Source organism: Otolemur garnettii, unplaced genomic scaffold (genome assembly GCF_000181295.1).
Source record: "Otolemur garnettii isolate 467f Iridium unplaced genomic scaffold, OtoGar3 scaffold00067, whole genome shotgun sequence".
Classification (NCBI taxonomy): Eukaryota; Metazoa; Chordata; class Mammalia; order Primates; family Galagidae; genus Otolemur; species Otolemur garnettii.
Window position 1 is genome coordinate 5,521,846 of NW_003852462.1, and position 20,047 is coordinate 5,541,892.

General features: G+C 53.1%; 1 protein-coding gene across 1 annotated transcript; it reads left to right on the top strand.

The window, feature by feature from the left end:
• Positions 1–3,951: 3,951 nt before the first annotated feature.
• Positions 3,952–18,575, top strand: SLC45A1 (solute carrier family 45 member 1). Its single transcript, XM_003793245.2, has 8 exons — positions 3,952–4,366; positions 4,930–5,022; positions 5,401–5,625; positions 8,839–9,545; positions 12,867–13,020; positions 14,744–14,920; positions 16,330–16,535; positions 18,160–18,575. Exons 1-8 carry the CDS (start codon positions 3,970–3,972, stop codon positions 18,424–18,426), a joined length of 2,226 nt encoding a protein of 741 aa, XP_003793293.1. The 5' UTR covers positions 3,952–3,969; the 3' UTR covers positions 18,427–18,575.
• The last annotated feature ends 1,472 nt before the right edge of the window (positions 18,576–20,047 follow it).

Sequence of the window (20,047 nt, forward strand, 5' to 3'; positions counted from 1 at the left end):
GCAGAGACCAAGGATTTCTGCTTTCTTGAGCCAAGGGTAACACGGCGGGGTGGAAGGAAGAGGCTGCGAAGCAGTTCCGTTCGTTCTCTCCTCCACTATAAATAACTTCTCAGATTTCTGGAGTTACCATAACATTTGGGGTTTTTTGTTTGTGTAGGGGAGTAGAGGCAGGTGCTGAGGGAACCCAAGTTCAATGAGCGCCTGGCCAGGGCTTTGGGGAAAAGTTGGCCCTCAGCTAGGGGCCGAATTGTGGAATTGGAGAAGTGAGAAACAGGCTATGGTTCAGTGACTAGCTTGTTAGATACGTCCCCAAGTCCGCAGGGCTCTTTAGTGGCCCGGGAGGACTTCCTTGGGATCGCACTTTGAGAATCGGTGGAAGGAAGGGTGGCCCTGAGTGCCCTCATAGTGGAAAGTCTGTTGTCACACACAGGAGAGGAGAAAGAAATGAGGGAATGATTTGGGCTCAGAGTAGGACAATCTTAAGCATTCACATTACTCAGGCATCGTTTATTTTTATTAATCATTCTCAGCCTAAACTTCCCATACTACAGTTTGAGAGATTCATTTAACACCCTCTGTATTCTGAACACACAGAGGGCCCTGTGTGTAACCTTCGGGGGGCCCGGGGACGCGTGTGCGTTTTCTTTTGACTGAGTAAATGGTCCTGGAAAGTGATAAAGGTCTGGTAGAATCTGTGTTCATGTAGTCATATAGGTCATCATTTTCAATTTCACTTTCACTCATTTTTTTATCACATAGAAAAATGAATTTTAAAAATTGTTTAGAATAAACTTTCACCAACGGCTTTTAATGAATGTATTTTTTTTTAACAAAAATGGTGATACTGATCCCCAAATTTGTGAATGAACCCTTAGTGAAGACAGTCTTCAAGCTCGAGTTTCTTACTGGTCCAGATGCTGGAGCAGGGGTGTGGCAGGGCCCGAGGTCCTCACCGCTGCTGGCTGTGATGTAAAGTGGAGGTGGCAGGAGTTGTACGGGGGCAGGTAGAGACATGGATTATATACTTGGTCCCTTAGAACAGGCGTCCTCAAACTACGGCCCGTGGGCAACACGCGGCCCACAGGCCACATGAGGCCCACTGAGGACATTTATCCAGCCCGCCAGGTGTTTTTGCCACCGCTGCCTGTCCTGCTTAGCAGCCCACTCATCCCGGGGCCTGCAGTCCGACCCTCCAACGGTCTGAGGGACGGTGAACTGGCCCCCTGTTTAAAAAGTTTGAGGACCCCTGCCTTAGAAATAGGTCAAACAGACTGCCCTTTTCAAAAATCCACTCTGCCACATGCCCTGTAAGCTGAAAATTTTCTAAGCTGGACCCACAGTTCTTCATTTCAAAATTAAAAGGGAAGTTTCTAAGGCACGTGCACGTCTATTCACTTTATGGGGTAAGATGCTGAGGGAAAGAGGGAGCGCCTTCAGTGGGGAGGGCCAGGTGGAGAGAACGGGAAAGGGAGTTGGCCACTGAGGGAGAACGGGGCGTGGCCTACAGGTGAAGCCAGATCAAGCTCCCCCACTCACCTGCGGGGAACGTCTCAGGGGACTCTGCCGGAGCTGCTCATCTCAGGCAGTGTGGCAGCTGATGCTCCAGTGCTGTGCTCTAGTGAAAGAAGCTCCAGGGAATACCAACAGCTGCAGGGGCTCTGGAAGGAAGAGTGGCCGCTGACAGCTTGTGCTGTGCTGAGCCCAGATCTAGACCCATGGGGAACATGAACCAGCTTAATATTCTACCCAATCTTGACATAATCTTCATTGTATCTCATTATATCTCAACTGAAGTATTACTTATCTACATAGCTCTTAGGTCCACCTGTTCTCATCTTACAGGAGAGAGCGGCATTTTCTAAGGCCACGAGATAGGCCACTCATAGACGTAACAGTAGACTGAGTGTCACTCCCTGTCACCTCAGAATACAACGCATCTCTTAGCAGGACGGCCCTTCCTCATCAGCTAATGTCTTCATGGTGGCTTCATCTCTCCCCACACCCCCGTTGCGGTCAACGGTCACTCATTCCTCCACACGATGAGTCCCACTGGCCAGAACACCTTCCCTCCACTTTTCCACCTGACACAGGGCAAGAACTAAGTCGATCTTTCCCCCCTTAGCTCCTCCGGGTCTTGGTGTGCAATACTCAGCTGGATGGGAGGATGGATGGGTGGCGGAGGGAGTGGATGGATGTTTGGAAGGGTGGATGGGTAAACGGGTGGATCAGAGACTGGGTAGCTGAGGGGAAGGAAAGTTAGGGAGGTGGGCGTGTCGCTGGTTGGTGGGATAGATGGATGAATGGAGAATGAACGGAAGGGAGGATGGGTCGTTAGGGTAACACAGCGTTCTGAATCCTACTAGATCCATTCATTTTCACCATTGGTGTCTGCTGGAGAGAAGGAAGACAGTCCCTGAGTGGGTGGGCTGGTGGAGGAGTTTTGGATACAAATTTGGAGTGGGGAACTGCAGAATGATTCATAGAGAGGTCACCAACTAGCGAAAGTGTGGTGGAAAGTGGTGTGGTTTAAGTTAATATCAGAAATAAGGGACTTCTATCTGAAGCTTAAACTAATTTTAAAAGAAGGTTTACATTTATTTTGGTAAAGGCCAAGCATCATTGCCAGGAAAACAGTCCACGTTAGGAAGTTGCCCCGGTTTGGGGGCCTCCCTGTCAGGAAGGGCTGGAGAGGAAATGTAACCCCTTGCTCTGGTGGGAGGCGGGTACGTGGGCCGCGTCGGGGGGCCGTGCAGGCCCAGCCCTGGGCTGTGTTTGTATCTCTCTTTCCCTGTGACATCAGGAGCTTCCGTCTTCCTGTGCGTGACGGAGTGGACACTGACTAAAACACAGAAGTCAACACATTAGAATCGATTCCCTTATTAGGAGCTGGATTAATTTCAAAGCAGCGAAAAACAGTTGGATGCCCAGGAGTAGTTGGGCCTAAATGGCACAGCTTGCCATCCCCGGCGGGGCAGAGAACAGAGCAGGAGGGGAGCGGAGGGAGGTCTGTGAGGGCCTCAAACTCGTTCCTCCCCTACCTTGGTCACGGGCATTGTGGAAATTGCTCAAAAATAAGAGTGGAGGGGGATCTATGTCTCACCCTTTCCTGGTTCTTTTTGTCCCCCCCCCTTTTATTTATAAACTGTATGTTGTCTGTGCCAGTACAGGGTTCAGAGAGTTGGGCTCATTTCTTTAAAGAGCATTTTCAAGGACTGTGAAGGTCTCAGTTTTCCAGACTTGACTGAAAATTCTCAGGCCCAGTTGATACTGAAAGGAAAGAGTGTGTGTGGGCCCCTTTCAGCGGCTCCTGGGAAGAGTCCCCGGCCTCTCATGGAGGAGGAAACACAGGAATCGGGGGGAAGAGGGTCACTGGGACTGTCCACGCTGTGAAGAAGGGGCTGTCCCCTCACTGTGCTCACAGGTGGTCCCTGTCTCATATTCTGTCCCCCACCTTCTCTGATCCCCTAGGACTTTTAGTGAAGGGCAAAATTAGTCATGGAAATGGGCCACAGGTCTTAAAATAGCCTGGCGTCCTTCAGAGCCTCAGAGTAGCCACTGGGCTGCCTTTACTTCTTTGCATGGGTGACCTGAGAGAGACTCTATTTAGGGGACAGTCCCTTTGAGGTCTAGGGTAAGGCCCTGAGGGACTGCGGGTCCCCTCTCTGGGCAGGGAGAGCTGATGGCTTTGGTCCCCTTAGGTAGATGTGCTGCAGGGATGGGACAATGAGACCCAGCGACATTGTCTGTGTGCAGCAGGCTCTACCGGGGTGGGGGGGGGCAGGGGGCGGTGTCTGTCTCTAAGTTCCCCAATGTGAACTTGACTCTTCCCATATGAAAAGGATGAGTGGATGGGGAGGCGTGTGGTGGATATCTGGAAAAATTAACTCTCGTGATGGAGCGTCCCTAGTGAAAGTAACCGTGGGCCCTGACGGGTTTTCCTCGCAGGGACACCCAGCAGCCCTGCCTAGGATGATCCCCCCGGTGAGCAGCACCCCTCCGGGAGAGGCCGTCTTCCCCAGCACGGCTCCACAGGACTTTTGGAGGTCTCAGGTCTTGGCCTACTCGGGGTCCGTGACTCAGCACATCAGCCACCGGGCCAACAACTTCAAACGCCACCCCAAGAGGAGGAAGTACATTCGTCCCTCTCCACCCCCGCCGCCCAACACCCCATGCCCAATCGAGCTGGTGGACTTTGGGGACCTGCACCCCCAGAGGTCCTTCTGGGAGCTGCTCTTCAACGGCTGCATTCTGTTCGGCATTGAGTTCAGCTATGCCATGGAGACCGCGTATGTGACCCCGGTGCTCCTACAGATGGGCCTGCCCGACCAGCTCTACAGCCTGGTGTGGTTCATCAGCCCCATCCTCGGTGAGCCCCCATGCTAGATGGCCTCCAGAAACCTCTAGAAGCTTCCAGAAGCCTCCGTGAAGCAGCTAAAGGGTCTTGAGGGGATAGGAAAGAGCAGGAGTTCAGTTCCACTCCTTAGCATGGGGCCACAGCAAAACCCAGGTCTGGCCAGTCATGTCCCACGTATGAAGTCCCTTTATCTGACCCAGACAGGAGAGCAGGGACTTAGCCAACCCCGAGGATTGCCACCACCTTCGCCAAATTATCCTAGGAAGACCCAACCAAGAAAGCCTGTTGTGATTTGGGTCTGGCAGCTCCCCAGATTTCTTGGATTCCCAAGGAAAGTCATGGCTATTTAGTGCCTTATGGGGTCCAAAGCTGAAAATGGTAAGGAGCTGGGGAGCGACCCCAGGACCCTGCTTGTCTTTTGTTCTCTAGCTGAGGGTTTGGCGCTGACTCTCGCACCTCATTCTGCTGGTGCACTGGGGATGTTCAAGTGCAGGTACTTGAGGAAGGTGAGGAGCCAAGCGTCAGTGTCCCTGTGCCGCGGGACCCAGCAGTGACCACTGCCCACTCTGTTTCAGGATTCCTGCTGCAGCCTCTGCTGGGCGCTTGGAGTGACCGATGTACCTCAAGGTTTGGAAGGAGACGCCCTTTCATTCTTGTCCTGGCTATAGGTCTGTTGTTTTGGCATGGAAATAAAATGGAGAAAAAAAAAAAAGGCCCCAACTGCTTTTTATTAAAGGAAACGCTAAGAGAGTGTTGACCAAAGCAGTTCCCCGGGGCCCTATGGTGTGGTGCAGGGAGTGCCCTCTCACCTGAAAACATAGCCTTTGGATCATGTTTTTAAAATAAGCCAATAAAGTTCATCTCATTCCTGCTCAGCTTGATGAAATAAAAACCCTGATCCAGGAGTCTGCAGGCGACTTTTCCAGTGGGCTGGGCTGGAAGTTTAATGTTTTTTAATTCTTGGGTCCTAAAGATTTCAGACTTGAACTGCTGGGGACAGAGCTAGGCTGTGTCTTCTCTGGGTGATTTTGTCTCTCTGTCTCCAGGGGCGCTGCTAGGCCTCTCGCTCTTGCTGAATGGCAGGGACATCGGGGTAGCGCTGGCCGACACCGCAGGCAACCACAAGTGGGGCCTCCTCCTGACCGTGTGTGGGGTGGTGCTGATGGACTTCAGCGCCGACTCGGCGGATAACCCCAGCCACGCCTACATGATGGACGTGTGCAGCCCTGTGGACCAGGACCGAGGCCTGAACATCCACGCCCTCCTGGCAGGTGAGTCTCCTGCAGCTGGCCCCAGGCCAGAGCTGTGTGTTTAGCGTGTGCCCTTGAGGCCCTCTCTGATTTCAAAAGTGAGCTGATGAAATTCAAATATATGGGTGAACGCTAAAGTGGCTGAAAATGCGTATCTCAAACAATATAGATCAACAACCGTCTACATTGCTGATACATAATCAACAGTACTGTGCATATGTGTGGATGTGTGTGTCACATAAATACAGGTGTCTTTATATAGAGTTGATCTCATTATTACGGTACTTACATGCTGCACAGTCATCATGAACACGGAATTAGAGAACAATGAATATTTGCTCGTAAGAGAAATATAGGGTTAGGGTTCTGCGAGCCACTGGTCATTACCATCAACTGATCAACACACAACTTTGTTTCATGGGTTTCTGTTTAAAAACATCCTATTGAAAGCTAGATGCAATGTCTCACGCCTGTAATCCTAGCACTCTGGGAGGCCAAGGCAGGTGAACTGCTTGAGCTCAGGAATTAAAGATCAGCCTGAGCAAAAGCAAGACCCCATCTCTGCTAAAAATAGAAAAAAAAAAAGTAGCTGGGCGTTATGGTGGGCACCTGTAATCCCAGCTGCTAGGGAGGCTGAGGCAAGAGAATTGCTTGAGCCCAAGAATTTGAGGTTGCTATGAGCTATGATGTGACAGTACTCAACAGAGGGCAAAAAACTGAGACTCTGTCTGAATAAACAAACAAACAAAACAAAAAACACAGAAGAAATGTTTAAAAATCAAAGGAAGGGCTCAGCACCTGTGGCTCAAGTGGCAAAGGCACCAGTCATATACACCTAAGGTGGTGGGTTTGAATCCAACCTGGGCCCACCGAACAACAATGACGGCTGCAACCAAAAAATATATATATCCGGGCATTGTGGCGGGCGTCTGTAGTCCCAGCTACTTGGGAGGCGGAGGCAGGAGACTCGCTTGAGCCCAGGAGTTGGAGGTTGCTGTGAGCTGTGATGCCACAGCACTCTACCCAGGGGGACAGCTTGAGGCTCTGTCTCAAAAAAATAAATAAATAAATAAAAATCAAAGGAAAGACAGTCCAGGAATGGTGGCTCACACCTATAATCCTAGCAGTCTGGAAGGCTGAGGTGGGAGGATCTCTTGAGGCTAGGAGTTTGAGACCAGCCTGAGAAAGAGTGAGACTGTTATCTCTACAGAAAATAGAAAAATTAGCTGGGTACACACCTAGAGTCCCAGCTACTTGGGAGGCTGAGGCAGGAGGATCACTTGAGACCACTTCTCTCCATCCTGGGCAATGGAACAAGACTCTGTCTCAAAAAAAAAAAAAACAAAAAAACAAAAAAACTCAAGGGAAAGTCTTGACAAGACGCATGTGGAGCTGTGTCCGTGCATGAGGAGGTTGGGTCACCTGGTGGTCAGAGTCTTGGGCTCTGGGGTCTGAAAGCCTGAGTAGGTTCTGGGCTTTCCCTCCTGTCAATCCTAGGCTGCTGGGGAAATGGTTGTCACTCGTGTCTCATGTGGCAACCATTATTGTGTTTCCACATGTGAACTGTCACGGGCTGCTGTGTGCTGACATGGGCCAGAGGGCTTCTGAAGGGGCCGCCTGGGCCAGAGCTGGGTCTGAAGGGCTGGACTTGGCTTCTAACCTTATACTCATCTGCATTATTTCTCATCCATGAGAATGGATCACTTTGATCATTTAAAATAGTAGTTAATAGAGGCTGGGTGCGATAGCTCTTGTCTATAATCCTAGCACTCAGGGAGGCTAAGGCAGGAGGATCGCCTGAGCTCAGAAGGTTGAGACCAACCTGACCAAGAGCAAGACTCTCCCCCACCCCCCAGCCCTGTCTCTACTAAAAATGGCAAAACTAGCCAGGGCGTTGTGGTGGGTGCCTGTGGTCCCAGCTACTTGGGAGGCTGAGGCGAGAGAATCACCTAAGCCCAAGAGCTGGAGGTTGCTGTGAGCTGTGATGCCATGGGACTCTACTGAGGGCAACAAAGTGAGACTCTGTTTCTAAAAAAAAAAAAAAGTTATTATTTCAAAGGTAATCCTCTAATGTGGCCAGTTTTCCCCAAACTGAAAGGCGCATGCTGGTCTTGGGCAAGTTTCTCATCACCAGCAGGTTGTAAAATCAGGGAACCCACCTCTGTGCTGTGCGTGGGCTCAGAACATAAGTTTGCCCAAGGTTGCCACACACAGGAAAAATGGACAACCTCATATTTTATATTTAAAATAATGTCAACATCTATATGCTAACATATAGAGAAATGTTTCATATGTATTTTGTAAAGATTCATAATGAATATTTGGAAAATGAAGGTCCCTTTAGCTACAGTTTAGCTATATGTTTCCCCGATGTCTGTCTGTCTGTATGGTCACCTTTGGGGACCCCTGTATATTTGCACGCACAGTAAAACAAGCTACGCAGGGTCCACGATGGGGCGGAGGAGGGCTGGGTGTTGGGGCCCCAGGGCCGGTGGGGGTGGAGCCATCACAGGCTCCCCCTGCCCCTTCCCTTTGAGCACAGAGCCAGGCTGGAAGAATCAGCACTCCCTGAGGTAGGTCTGTCCACTGCGGCTGGCTGGGCCCAGCCTGGTATCACTCATGCTTTTATGTGGTGGCTTCTGAACCTGAGTGGGGGCAGGGAGGTAGGTAGGGGGCGGCCTGGCCAGTGCCCTGAGAAGATGGCAGCACAGGAACAGGAAACGGTGGACTTGCTGTGTCCTTGTTCTGTGCTGGCTCAAGGATCAGAGGGCTGCCCGCTGGCGTGGGTGACCTGGTCACCACACGGGGCGAGTCTCCTCATGGAGATGGTGTCGAGTGAACACCCACCTGCCCTCCTGTGGTCATCAGTGTGCTAGAGACGGGGTCCTGACTAGAGGGGTCTCTGGGGAAGATGTGCCCAGTGTAAACACTCAGGTCAGTGTCCCCAAAAGGTTACACAGAAAGGAGAATGAGACATGGGTGGGTGTCTGGTCTGCTGTTGGCACCGGAGCGGAGCCCTAGGGTTAGTGCTGGGAAGGGCCAGGCCGTTAGCTATGGAGGGCAAAGGAGGGGATGACCCCAGGGTGCCCACCTGAGGGTCCTGCCCCCACTTTTATCAGGGTTTAGGTGGACCTACGTCCAGGTCCTTGAAATACACTTTGCTCCTTAATGCCCTCCTGCAACCTGAACCACCTTCCCTGAGGGCCTTCTCTGCCTGAAACCTTCTCTCCCCAGGGCTTGGAGGAGGGTTTGGCTACGTGGTCGGAGGGATCCACTGGGACAAGACCAGCTTCGGGAGAGCCCTGGGGGGGCAGCTCCGTGTCATTTACATCTTCACCGCAGTCACCCTGAGTGTCACCACCATCCTGACTCTGATCAGCATCCCCGAGAGACCACTGCGTCCCCTGCGCCAGCAGAGGACAGCCATGAAGAGCCCCAGCCTGCCACTGCCACCCTCCCCGCCTGTCCTGTCGCTTCCCTGCCATGCGGCCACCAGCTTCTCCAGTCCCATCTCCCCACTCAGCCCCCTGACGCCCAAGTACGGCAGCTTCCTCAGCAGGGACAGCTCCTTGACAGGCATCAACGAGTTTGCGTCCTCCTTCGGCACCTCCAACATCGACAGCGTCCTCATCGACTGCTTCACGGGGGGCCACGACAACTGCCCGGGCCTCCCCGCCAGCCTCCCCAGGCAGGCCCTGAGTGTCAGCTTCCCCCGGGCCCCCGACAGCTTCCACCGCCAGGACCGTGGGCTTCTAGAGAGGCGGGAGGGTGCCCTGACCGCTGGCTCCGACAGAGACGTTTTGAGGGTGGGCTCCTTGGACACCTCTAAGCCAAGGTCATCGGGCATTCTGAAGAGACCTCAGACCTTGGCGATCCCGGACGCTGCCGGAGGAGGCGGTCCTGAGACCAGCAGGAGGAGGAACGTGACCTTCAGTCAACAGGTAAAAGGGGACGTGGGGAGGCTCGAGGGCAGCATGTGGGCACCCCTGGTCAGCTGGGACGACAAAGGTCCATCCGGAAGGAAATTCCCACATGTCACCCAGGTGAGCTAGAGGACTCTGGCCCTTTAGAAGATAGTGTCTGAGACACCCATATGTTCACTTGCCTGACAGTGGAATGAATTCTCCACCTGGACGGTCCACCCCTGGGCAGCGAGTTCAGGGCACCTGTGGGGTGGGATCTGTCACCCTGGCCAGGAATTAACATGACTATATTTTAGAACACTGTTACCTTGGCCCAGAGGTCATCTGGGCCAGGCCTGTCCCCCAGCGACAGGTGGTTACAGGTGTTACCTGAGCTCCACTTATTTCTAGTATTTTGCCCTCAACGTCCAGGCTACAGCCCATGCTGGCTGCTGTACAAATCTGGCGCCCACAAATCTGAGTCTTCCTAGAAGACAAAAACAAAATGAGAAACTTTCAGATGTTTCTGGGACCCCCCATCACTCCCTCAACAGCTGCTTCTCCTGTCTGAGGTCTCTCGGGGGCATGACAGCTTCTACCACAAATGACCTTCTGGAGCTGGAAGACCTCTGGAATTGTATCTCCCACTCACTTGTGGGGCAGCTGTGTGGAGCTTTGCCAGTGTTCAGGATCCATGATCTTGAGGAGGCTGCTTTATTTTATTTTATTTTTTTTGAGAGAGAGCCTTACTGTCACCCTGGGTAGAGTGTCGTGGCGTCACAGCTCACAGCAACCTCAAACTCTTGGGCTCAAGTGATCCTCCTGCCTCAACCTCCCAAGTAGCTGAGACTATAGGCACCTGCCACAGTGCCTGACTAGTTTTTCTTTCTTTTTTTTTTAGAGATAGAGTCTCACTTTGTCGCCCTCAGTAGAGTGCTGTGGCATCACAGCTCACAGCAACCTCCAGCTCTTGGGCTTATGCAATTCTCTTGCCTCAGCCTCCTGAGTAGCTGGGACTACAGGCGCCTGCTACAATGGCCAGCTATTTTTTTTTGTTGTTGCAGTTTGGCCAGGGCCCAGTTCAAACCCACCACCTTCGGTATATGGAGCCAGCGCCCTACTCACTGAGCCACAGGTGCTGCCCTAGTTTTTCTATTTTTAGTAGAAACAGGGTCTTGTTCTTGCTCAGGCTGGTCTTGAACTCCTGTGCTCAGGCAATCCACTTACCTTGGCCTCCCAGAGTGCTCGGACTCCAAGCATCATCTTTAAAGTGGCCTGGCTAGTTGCCACCCCAGGAGCTGCAGGAGTAGCCATCACTTCAGTAAGAACCCAGGGTCCTTGGGCCAGATCCTCTAAGACTGAGACTGACTTGCCCAGGTCCCCCAAGGGATGCCACTCCCCAGCCCTGCCTGACCCTGCCCAGGTCCACATGGGACCAGAACAGATGGGTCCTCAGGCTCCTTCCCTGGGGAGACCTGATGTCCCTTCTCTGTGCCTGGGAAGACTCCCCAGTTTAGCCTGTCTTGTGGTGGCTGTCTGATTCCCCCCTAAGCATGACAGAACTTTGTGTGCATTTCTCTGGTGTATTATGGCCGAGGAGCCCTCATGCCACTCCGTAGCCACTGAGGCTCTTCCTAAGGAGGGACCCTGCCAAGGTGTATACAGGCAGCTCCTGATTTGCAGACATCTAACGTATGTACAACTTGCACTTAGAAACAGGGGCTATTACAGATAACAGATAAATGTTCCTATTCCATCTTACATTCAAATTCAACCTAAGAACATATTTACAGAACCTGGTTAGGACACCAGCCACATGCACTGGGGCTGGTGGGTTTGAACTTGGCCCCGGCCTGCTAAAACAAACAAAAATAGCCGGGCATTGTGGTGGGCACCGTAGTCCCAGCTACAAAGGAGGCTAAGGCAGAGAATTGCTTGAGCCCAAGAGTTTGAGGTTGCTGTGAGCTGTGATGCTACTGGGGATCGCAAAGTGAGACTCTGTCTCAATTAAAAAAAAAAAAAAAAGAAGGTATCTACAGAACCTAACTTGTTCGTAACCCAGGGACTGCCTGAATTAATGTTTGCAGGGAAGTATATTAAGGCTTCCCGAGCCCATTCTCAACCTCATTTTCAAAGAGTCATCAACGCTGGGTCATCCCATCTGGTTTAAAAATTTAAACTGGCTTCTCCAAACAGTTTTGTGGGTATGGTTGAAAATCTCATCTTTATCCTTTTTTTCCCCTATTTCCATTCTCTGGATAGTGTAGTTTATGCCTCAGTCCTTTGAGGAAAGCAAAAAGCATTGCTAAATATAAACCCACCCAGGCTCGAGTGGACTCGGAGGTGTAATTTTAGCAGCCTTCCTCTGGCAGGCGTGGGCACCGTGCTCTGCTGATGTGGGTGCCCTGGGACCCAGTGCTGCCAGTTCTCTGCCTCCTTCCCGGCTGGGGTAACCAGGTGCTGACAAGGCCTGAGGTGCACACATGACAGAGCCACCTGCCCTCTCTGGGTCCTTCTGTCCAGGGAGAATTTTGAACTGATGATCCTGGTCACCTCGAAATATGTCTTTCAGGCTGGGGGGGGGTGGCTCGTGCTTGTAATCCTAGCACTCTGGGAGGCTGAGGCGGGAGGATCTCCTGAGCTCAGGAGTTCAAGACCAGCCTAAGGAAGAAAGAGACCTTCCCCCTCCCCCATCTCTAAAAATAGCCAGGCATTGTAGTGGGTGCCCGTAGCCCCAGCTTCACGGGAGGCTGAGGCAGGAGGATGGCTTGAATCCAGGAGTTTGAGGTTGCTGTGAGCTGTGATGATGCAACGCCCTCTATCCCAGTGACAGAATGAGACCCTGTCTCAAAAAAAGGGGACAATGCCTTTTGCAGGAAAAGAGAGGCTTATGTAAGGTGTGGAATTGAATGGGTCCATGTTTCTGTTAGTTCAAATTTATTTCCTATTTCTTTCTTTCTTTTTTTTTGCAGTTTTTGGCCGGGGCTGGGTTTGAACCTGCCACCTCTGGCATATGGGGCTGGTGCCCTACTCCTTTGAGCCACAGGTGTCTCCCTATTTCCTATTTCTTAAGGCTTGCCTCCCACCTTGTGGCACAGATCTTGTATCCTGTTGCCACACTGTGGGCACACCCCAAATGAAATTCTATTCTTAGCTGCTCCCGGGTCTCAGGGATGACCCGATGTCATTCCTCGAGTTAGAGGTCGGTGTCTGTGCTAGTTAACACTGTCTGACAGGTGGACGCACCTTCCCGGCCTCCATGTGTGGTGATCCTGGAAGTGTGTTCATGGTAGGCCATGTGCCTCCCTGCCATGAGGGGCTTGGGGCTCTGATGCCAGGTGTTTGGGGCTTCCTCTCCAGGTGGCAAATATTCTACTCAACGGCGTCAAGTATGAGAGTGAACTGACTGGCTGCAGTGAGCAGGCAGAGCAGCCCCTGTCCATGAGGCGCCTCTGCGCCACCATCTGCCACATGCCTGCCGCACTGCGCAGTCTCTGCGTCAACCACTTCCTGGGTGAGCTCTCTGCAAAGCTGCCCTGAGGGGCCCAGACCTGCTGCCTGTCCCACGGGTCCTACCCACCTGCTGCCCCAGGCAATACCAAGAGCTGAGGGTGGGTGCAGGGCTGTCCTGGGGGGCCTTCCTCCAGATGGCCCCAGTTAAGCTGGGTGTGTGGCTGAGAGCTCAGCCTGTAAGACCCAAACCTCTGAGGACGACCACAGTTAAGTGAGGACCCCACTGCCCCCGCCGCCTTGCTCTACCGTGGAAGTGCTGGGTGTTGAAATGACTATGGAAAATTCCCAGCTCTCATTTCCTTCCATTTGGTAGCTCTTTGTTGCTGAGTTTTTAAACATCTGGGGATGATTAAGAATCTGAGCCAGGCCCACATGGTGGCTCACACCTGTAATCCCAGCACTTTGGGAGGTTGAAGTGGGTGGATTGCTTGAGCTCAAGAGTTTGAGACACCAGCCTGAGTAAGAGTGAGACTCCATCTCTAGCCAGGCTCTGTGGTGGGCGCTTGTAGTCCCAGCTATTTGGGAGGCTGAGGCAAGAGGATCACTGGAGCCTAAGAGTTTGAGGTTACTGTGAGCTATGACGATGCCATGGCACTCTACCGCGGTGACAAAGTGAGACTCTGTCTCAAAACAAATTTGGGACATAATCAATATAACCTCATAAGAGGCAGTTTAGCAATAGGCGAGATTCTTGACAATGTTTAAACCTTTATCCCAGCGACCTTACTGGTGGTTCCATGCCAGCCCGTGGCAGAGACAGTATCAAGAATATACGTGCAGGGTCCTAGTCACAGCTGGGCTTATAGCAGCCGCACACTGGGATAGGGGTATGTGGGCGGCAGTAGGGGAAGGTGAAACATGTTATGGTGCATCCACATTGTGAAGTATTTTGCTGCCATTAACATGAGCCTGCTTAGTAATATTTGATGGCACAGGAAGTTGTGTGATGATTTATTACTTTTTTTTTTTTTTTGCAATTTTGGCCAGGGCTGGGTTTGAACCCACCACCTCTGGTATATGGGGCCAGCACCCTACTCCTCTGAGCCACAGGCACCACCCAGTGATGATTTATTACAAGAGAGCCAATAGGCTCGGCGCCTGTGGCTCAGGTGGCTGGGGCGCCAGCCATGTAAACCCAGGGTGACAGGTTTGAATTCAGCCCAGGCCCACCAAACAATGATGGCTGCAACCAAAAAATAGCCAGGCGTTGTGGTGGGCGCCTGTGATCCCAGTTGCTCGGGAGGCTGAGGCAGGGGACTCGCTTGAGCCCAGGAGTTGGAGGTTGCTGTGAGCTGTGATGCCACAGCACTCTACCCAGGAGGACAGCTTGAGGCTCCTATCTCAAAAAAAAAAAGAAGAGAGCCAATAAATGCCCAGTGGCTCTACCAAAGAAGGAATTGGCGGGAGGTCAGAGGCCAGAGCTCGGAAGTCTTCTTGCTAACAAAGCGAGCTGGATCCATAGCGCCCTCTGCACTTGCTAAGATAAGCTGGAGCACCAGGGTCATCCTCTTGCCTCGTGTTTGTTGAAATCTGTATTTATTGAAAACAAAAGACTGGGAGGAAACCTGCACAATTTTACCAGAGGTTGTTTCTGCGTGGGGGAAGTGATAGGTCATTTCTTCTTTGATTTGTGACTCTATAAAGATCACGTGTTACTTTTAGAAACGGCAGAGTTTGCGGGTTACGAACGGGCAGCCTGTGGTCGCGCCCCTCTCTCCCTGCAGGGTGGCTCTCGTTCGAGGGCATGTTGCTCTTCTACACGGACTTCATGGGCGAGGTGGTGTTTCAGGGGGACCCCCGGGCCCCACACACGTCGGAGGAGTATCAGAAGTACAACCGGGGCGTTACCATGGGCTGCTGGGGCATGTGCATCTACGCCTTCAGTGCCGCCTTCTACTCAGGTACCAGCGCGTGTCCTCTCCTGGTGGTGATGGCCCTTGGTCAGTCACTGGAGGGTGCAAAGCGAAGGAAGGCTGTGTCTTTATGGTCACAGGCACAAATCCTAAGGGGAGAGGGGTACTGCTATCTTTTCTCAGGGCCTTGGCCCTGCCAACTGCACTGGGCCTGGCCCTGGGGGAGCGGGCGTCCCCCGATAGTGGGGATCTGTGGGCGTCAGGCCTGCAAGGAGCTGGCAGCCCCTCAAGGGGACAGGTTTGTGTCTAGAAAACCCCAAGGCCACCCCAGGTATGTGTGCTGTCCACCAGCCCCTGCATCTTTCCCACCTGGCTTCATGGAGCAGCTGGAGGGGGTTGGAGTGAGCACAGAGGGACAGGTGGCACGAGGTTGTGGAGGATGTGGGTGGGCAGGGCCCAGAATCCCCGAGGGCGCTGTGGGACACAGCAGATGGTGCTGAGTTTGCAATCCCAGGGATACCAAGCCACATGTGCACTGGGCACATCTCATCTAGGGGTGCACACACTTTTGAGGAAAGGCCTAACAGTAGACATTTCCAGCTCTGCAGGCCAAATGTCTCTGCTATGGTCACTCACGGGCGCCCTGTGACTCTCATGGGGAGTAGCCAAGTGGCCACAAGCCAGGAAAGCTGTATGTCCACTGAAATTTGAATCTCACAGAAATTTCATGTGCCACAAAAATATTTGACTTCTTTTGATGGATTTTTTAACCATTTAACAATATCAAACTATCCTTAGCCCCAAGGCCACACAAAAGCAGGCCTCAGCCAGACGTAGCCTGGCACTGCGGGCTGCCTGACCTTATGTCCCTCTCGGCGAGTCCCAGCTGTGCAGCACAGAGTCACTGGGAGGCCTTGAGTTTGTTACGGCTCACTGTGAGCCCTGGTCAGCACCAGGGGTTGGGTCCCCTGTACTAGGTTGCTGCCGGATATGGAGAAATCACCCATTTTATCTGATTCTGGGAGGCACAGTGGTTCCCTCTAGGTTGTGTCTTCCAGGCAGCTCACAGCAGTCAGTCAGGGGGTGGTCCCCACTGATGGTGCCCCACTACAGGACAGGGGCAGGACAATAGTCCACACAAGGGCACAGGTCCTCTTTGGTCTTTCAGTCCAGAGACCACCTTGCCTGTAGAAATCCCTAGGGACCTGGCAGAGGCCAGTGTGAACAAGGACACCCCAGGTCCTGCCGTCCCTCTGGACAGCCCTGCCCTGGGTGCCCACTAGAGTAGCTGAAGGGTCTCTCAGCTCCCCCAGATCCCCTAGGAAATGCTTTCTAGCATTTCTAGCCTGAGGCAGGTGGCCTGCCAAGCTGGTTCCTGCCACTGCCAGCTTTAGGGTGAGCCTGGGAGGGGGTCCTGGGGCTGGGAGGTGGCCGCTGACCCTCCCTCTGGCCTGCAGCCATCCTGGAGAAGCTGGAGGCGCTCCTCAGCGTCCGCACCCTCTACTTCATCGCCTACCTCGCCTTCGGCCTGGGGACGGGGCTGGCCACGCTGTCCAGGAACCTGTATGTGGTCCTGTCGCTCTGTGTGACCTATGGGATCCTCTTCTCCACGCTCTGCACCCTGCCCTACTCTCTCCTCTGTGACTACTACCAGAGCAGGAAGGTGAGTGCTGCCTGCTTCCCGGCTTTGGGGCTGCTTCTTGGAGAAATAGCACCTAAGACTCATCTCCTGGATGGCTACAGTCTTGGGGGCCACCCCTTCCTGCCCCATGGAGCCCAGGGCCTCTGTTAACGCGAGTCCCATCAGTTCAGAAGGAGGCCAGGGAGGTCCCAAACTCAGCAGCCGAGATCAATAACATTTTACTGCAGTATTTCCAGAAATCAGAGCTAATGCCAAAGTTCCACAGTAAATCAAAAAAATTAAATTTTAAATAAAGGCTGAATCAGTAACAGTGCCCTGGCCAAGCCGTACTGGCGTCTGAGGCAAAAACAAAAATGAGGAATACTGGTGCTGTCTTTTACAAAATGATGTTTTATTGACCATGGATTTTCCTTTAACAGCCGTGCTGGGCTATGGTGACCACGCCTCACCATCTAATTCACCCATGTAATGTGTGTGGTTAGTGCAATCACAGAGTTGTGTGACCATCCCCTTAATGAATTTGAAAGTGCTTCTGTCGGCCCAGAAAGAAGCCCCTCAGCCTCCCCCCTCCCATCTCCCTGCTTCCTGTGCCTGGTGCTGGATGTGTCACAGCATGTGGCCTTCCTTGTGTGGCTTCTGTGACTCTGTCTGGTGTTTCCAGGCTCCATCCATGCTGTGGCAGGTGTTGGGGCATCATTCCTTCTTGGGATCGCATTTTATTCCTGCCATGAATTTTCTGCAGTGACTTTGAAATCTGAAGCTATTGTGTTAAAATGTTATTGGGGGCAGTTTCTCTTGCCCCCCCCCCACCCCCCCCCGGTCTTGTGCCTCAGAGGCCTTGATTTGTTTTAAGGCGTTTGGAGTCTCAGCGGGTCAGCCCCAGACATAGCTCTTCCTGCAAGGATGGGATCAGCCAGTGCTGCCCCGTCTTGGGGTGGAGGCCAGGACGGCTCCTGCTCAGCTCCGGCTCAGTCACGCTAAGTGGGCAGTGTCCCCTTGTCAGCTCCCTGGAACCTACTGCCCCCTTCACAGGGACAAATAGATGTGGCAGTTTGTGGCAAAAGACTGCCCTTGCCCACAAGAGGGGACACAGAGGGCCCAAGGCCACTCTGCTCAGATCCACTCAGAGCTGATGGGAATTAGTGGCCTGCAGAGTCTCTTGGATGCTTCAGTGTCTGCAGCCTCCACTGGGTGGTGGGTCCAGTGACCACAGTGCCCAGAGGCCAGCACCCTGTAGACCACGTTCTTACCACTATCCCCCAGCAGGTGCGGTGGGTGGGACCTCTGGAAAAACAAGCTGAGGTCCAGGAGCTGTCCCCGTGATGGGGCATTTCAGGGTGAGTGACCAGCCTCCAGCTAGCACAGGTGAAGAAGAGGTTGAGCCAGGGCACAGGACAGCAAAGTGAGGAGAGCGTCCTGGAGAGCCAGCCCTGTTAGTCACAGATGCTTTTCTCTGTCATCATCTAAGCCCAAATATTTAACGCTTGGCTGAAATCCCTGTGCACGTCAGTGCTGGGAAATGGAATGCCGTAGTGCCTGGGCCACCCGTGCCTGCAGGGAACTTGGGGCTTGGTCACCTTGTCATCTGGGCCCTGCTCGGCCAGTCATGGCGGGTCTCACTGACGCGCGTCATCTTCTGGGTCAGTTTGCAGGGTCCAGCGCAGACGGCACCCGGCGGGGCATGGGTGTGGACATCTCTCTGCTGAGCTGCCAATACTTCCTGGCCCAGATCCTCGTCTCCCTGGTCCTGGGGCCCCTGACCTCGGCCGTGGGCAGTGCCAGCGGTGTGATGTACTTCTCCAGCCTCGTGTCCTTCCTCGGCTGCTTGTACTCTTCCCTGTGCGTCATTTATGAAATTCCCCCCAGCGACACCTCGGACGAGGAGCACCGGCCCCTCCTGATGAATGTCTGATGTGCCTGGACTTTGGACTCACGCCCTTCCTGGGGGGTCTGGAGCGAGGCTGAGCAATGACAGATTAAGGGTGTTGGGAGACAGGGGAACAGGCCTCCTGCTGGAATGTAAATATGTGATCAAGTAATAAACGGCAGCAGCAAAGCCTATAGTTTCTAGGTGTGGCCGTCCTGAGGGGCAAGAGGTCACCTGGGGATTGGGCAGAGGGGAGGTTTGTGAGAAGCATTTATTGAAAGCAGAGGTGTAACCCAGTGGTTCTCAAACAGTGGCTGCTTTAACATCCCTGCTCCCAGCAAGATGTTCAGCAATGTCTGGAGATACGTTTGCCTGTCACAACTCAGGTGGGTGCTACAGTCCAGGGGGGCACAGCCTCCTAGCAACCAAGAACTATCAAGTCCCAGATGTCAGCAGTGCTGAGGCAGAGAGAGCCTGGCCTAACCCAGCCGCGTTCTGTATGCTGTATCCCGGGCTAGAGTCAGAGCATTCGACTCTTTTGGATCAGGAACATCTTATCATTCATTCACTTACTCTCATTCATCCACATGTCTGTTCATCCACCCAGCCACCCAGCCACATATGCACCCACCCAACCACCCACCTACCCAGTCCCCCATCCACATATGCACCCACCCAATCACCCATATACTCATCTACATGTCTACCCTTCCACCCCTCCACATAGCCGCCCGTCTGCTCATCCACCCATCTGCATATCCAGCTACCCCTTTGTGCACCGTAGGGGTGGCAGGCAGTAGCAGGTGTGGGAGATGCAGCTGTGAGCCACCAGTCCCATCCTCACAGAACTGATGTGAGGGGAGGAGACAGGTAACACACTGAGGTTCTGTGCTGAAAGACGGCAGTGAGAACAGTGAAGCCATGAGGAGGGAAGGGGACAGGGTGACCGGAGAATGTCTGGTGGCCTCTCAGGGGAGATGCTGTTTGGGCAGTGCCCTGATGAAGAGAGGGAGCAATCTCAGTATTTGAGGGACCACAAGGACCAAGATGCTCAGATACAAAATGCCTGGAAGTGGCATCTCCAGGTTGCAGACGGTGCGCCCGGTCAAGGCCTGTCCTGTCCTCTGACCTGCCGGGGCAGGGGCTGGAGGGTATGGTACAAGCCATTCTTCCCTCTGGTGGCCGAGCGTAAATTCCACAGAGGATGCCAAGTGCCTGTGGTGTGCAGGTGCTGTACTGGGCCTGGGTTTGCACAGGCTGTGCCCGCCGCCTTCAGAGCCCATTTACAGGCCTAGACAAAGTTCAGACTTCTCCTGAGTGTGACAGTCCTTTGGCGTCTGGCCTCTGATCATCTTCCATCACTTGACACCCTGGTCCCAAGGAGGCCCCCTTTCAGATGTCCCAGGGAGGCTCTGTTCCCCATCCACAGGAGCGGGTCATGGCTGGATCATGGTTGTACCTGTTGCATCATAAGTGGGTCTGGCATGGAGTTGTGCAGCCTCAGCACCCTCAGTGCATGGTCCCTAAGTCTTGGGGACACATTAGGCACTCCAATCACAAGTCCAAAACAACAGTGGTCCTGGGGCCTCTTACTAGCCTCTCAGGAGAGTCTGAGGTTTATGGCAGTGTCCCATCCCCTTGCTGTGACCAATTAGGGCCAGATGAA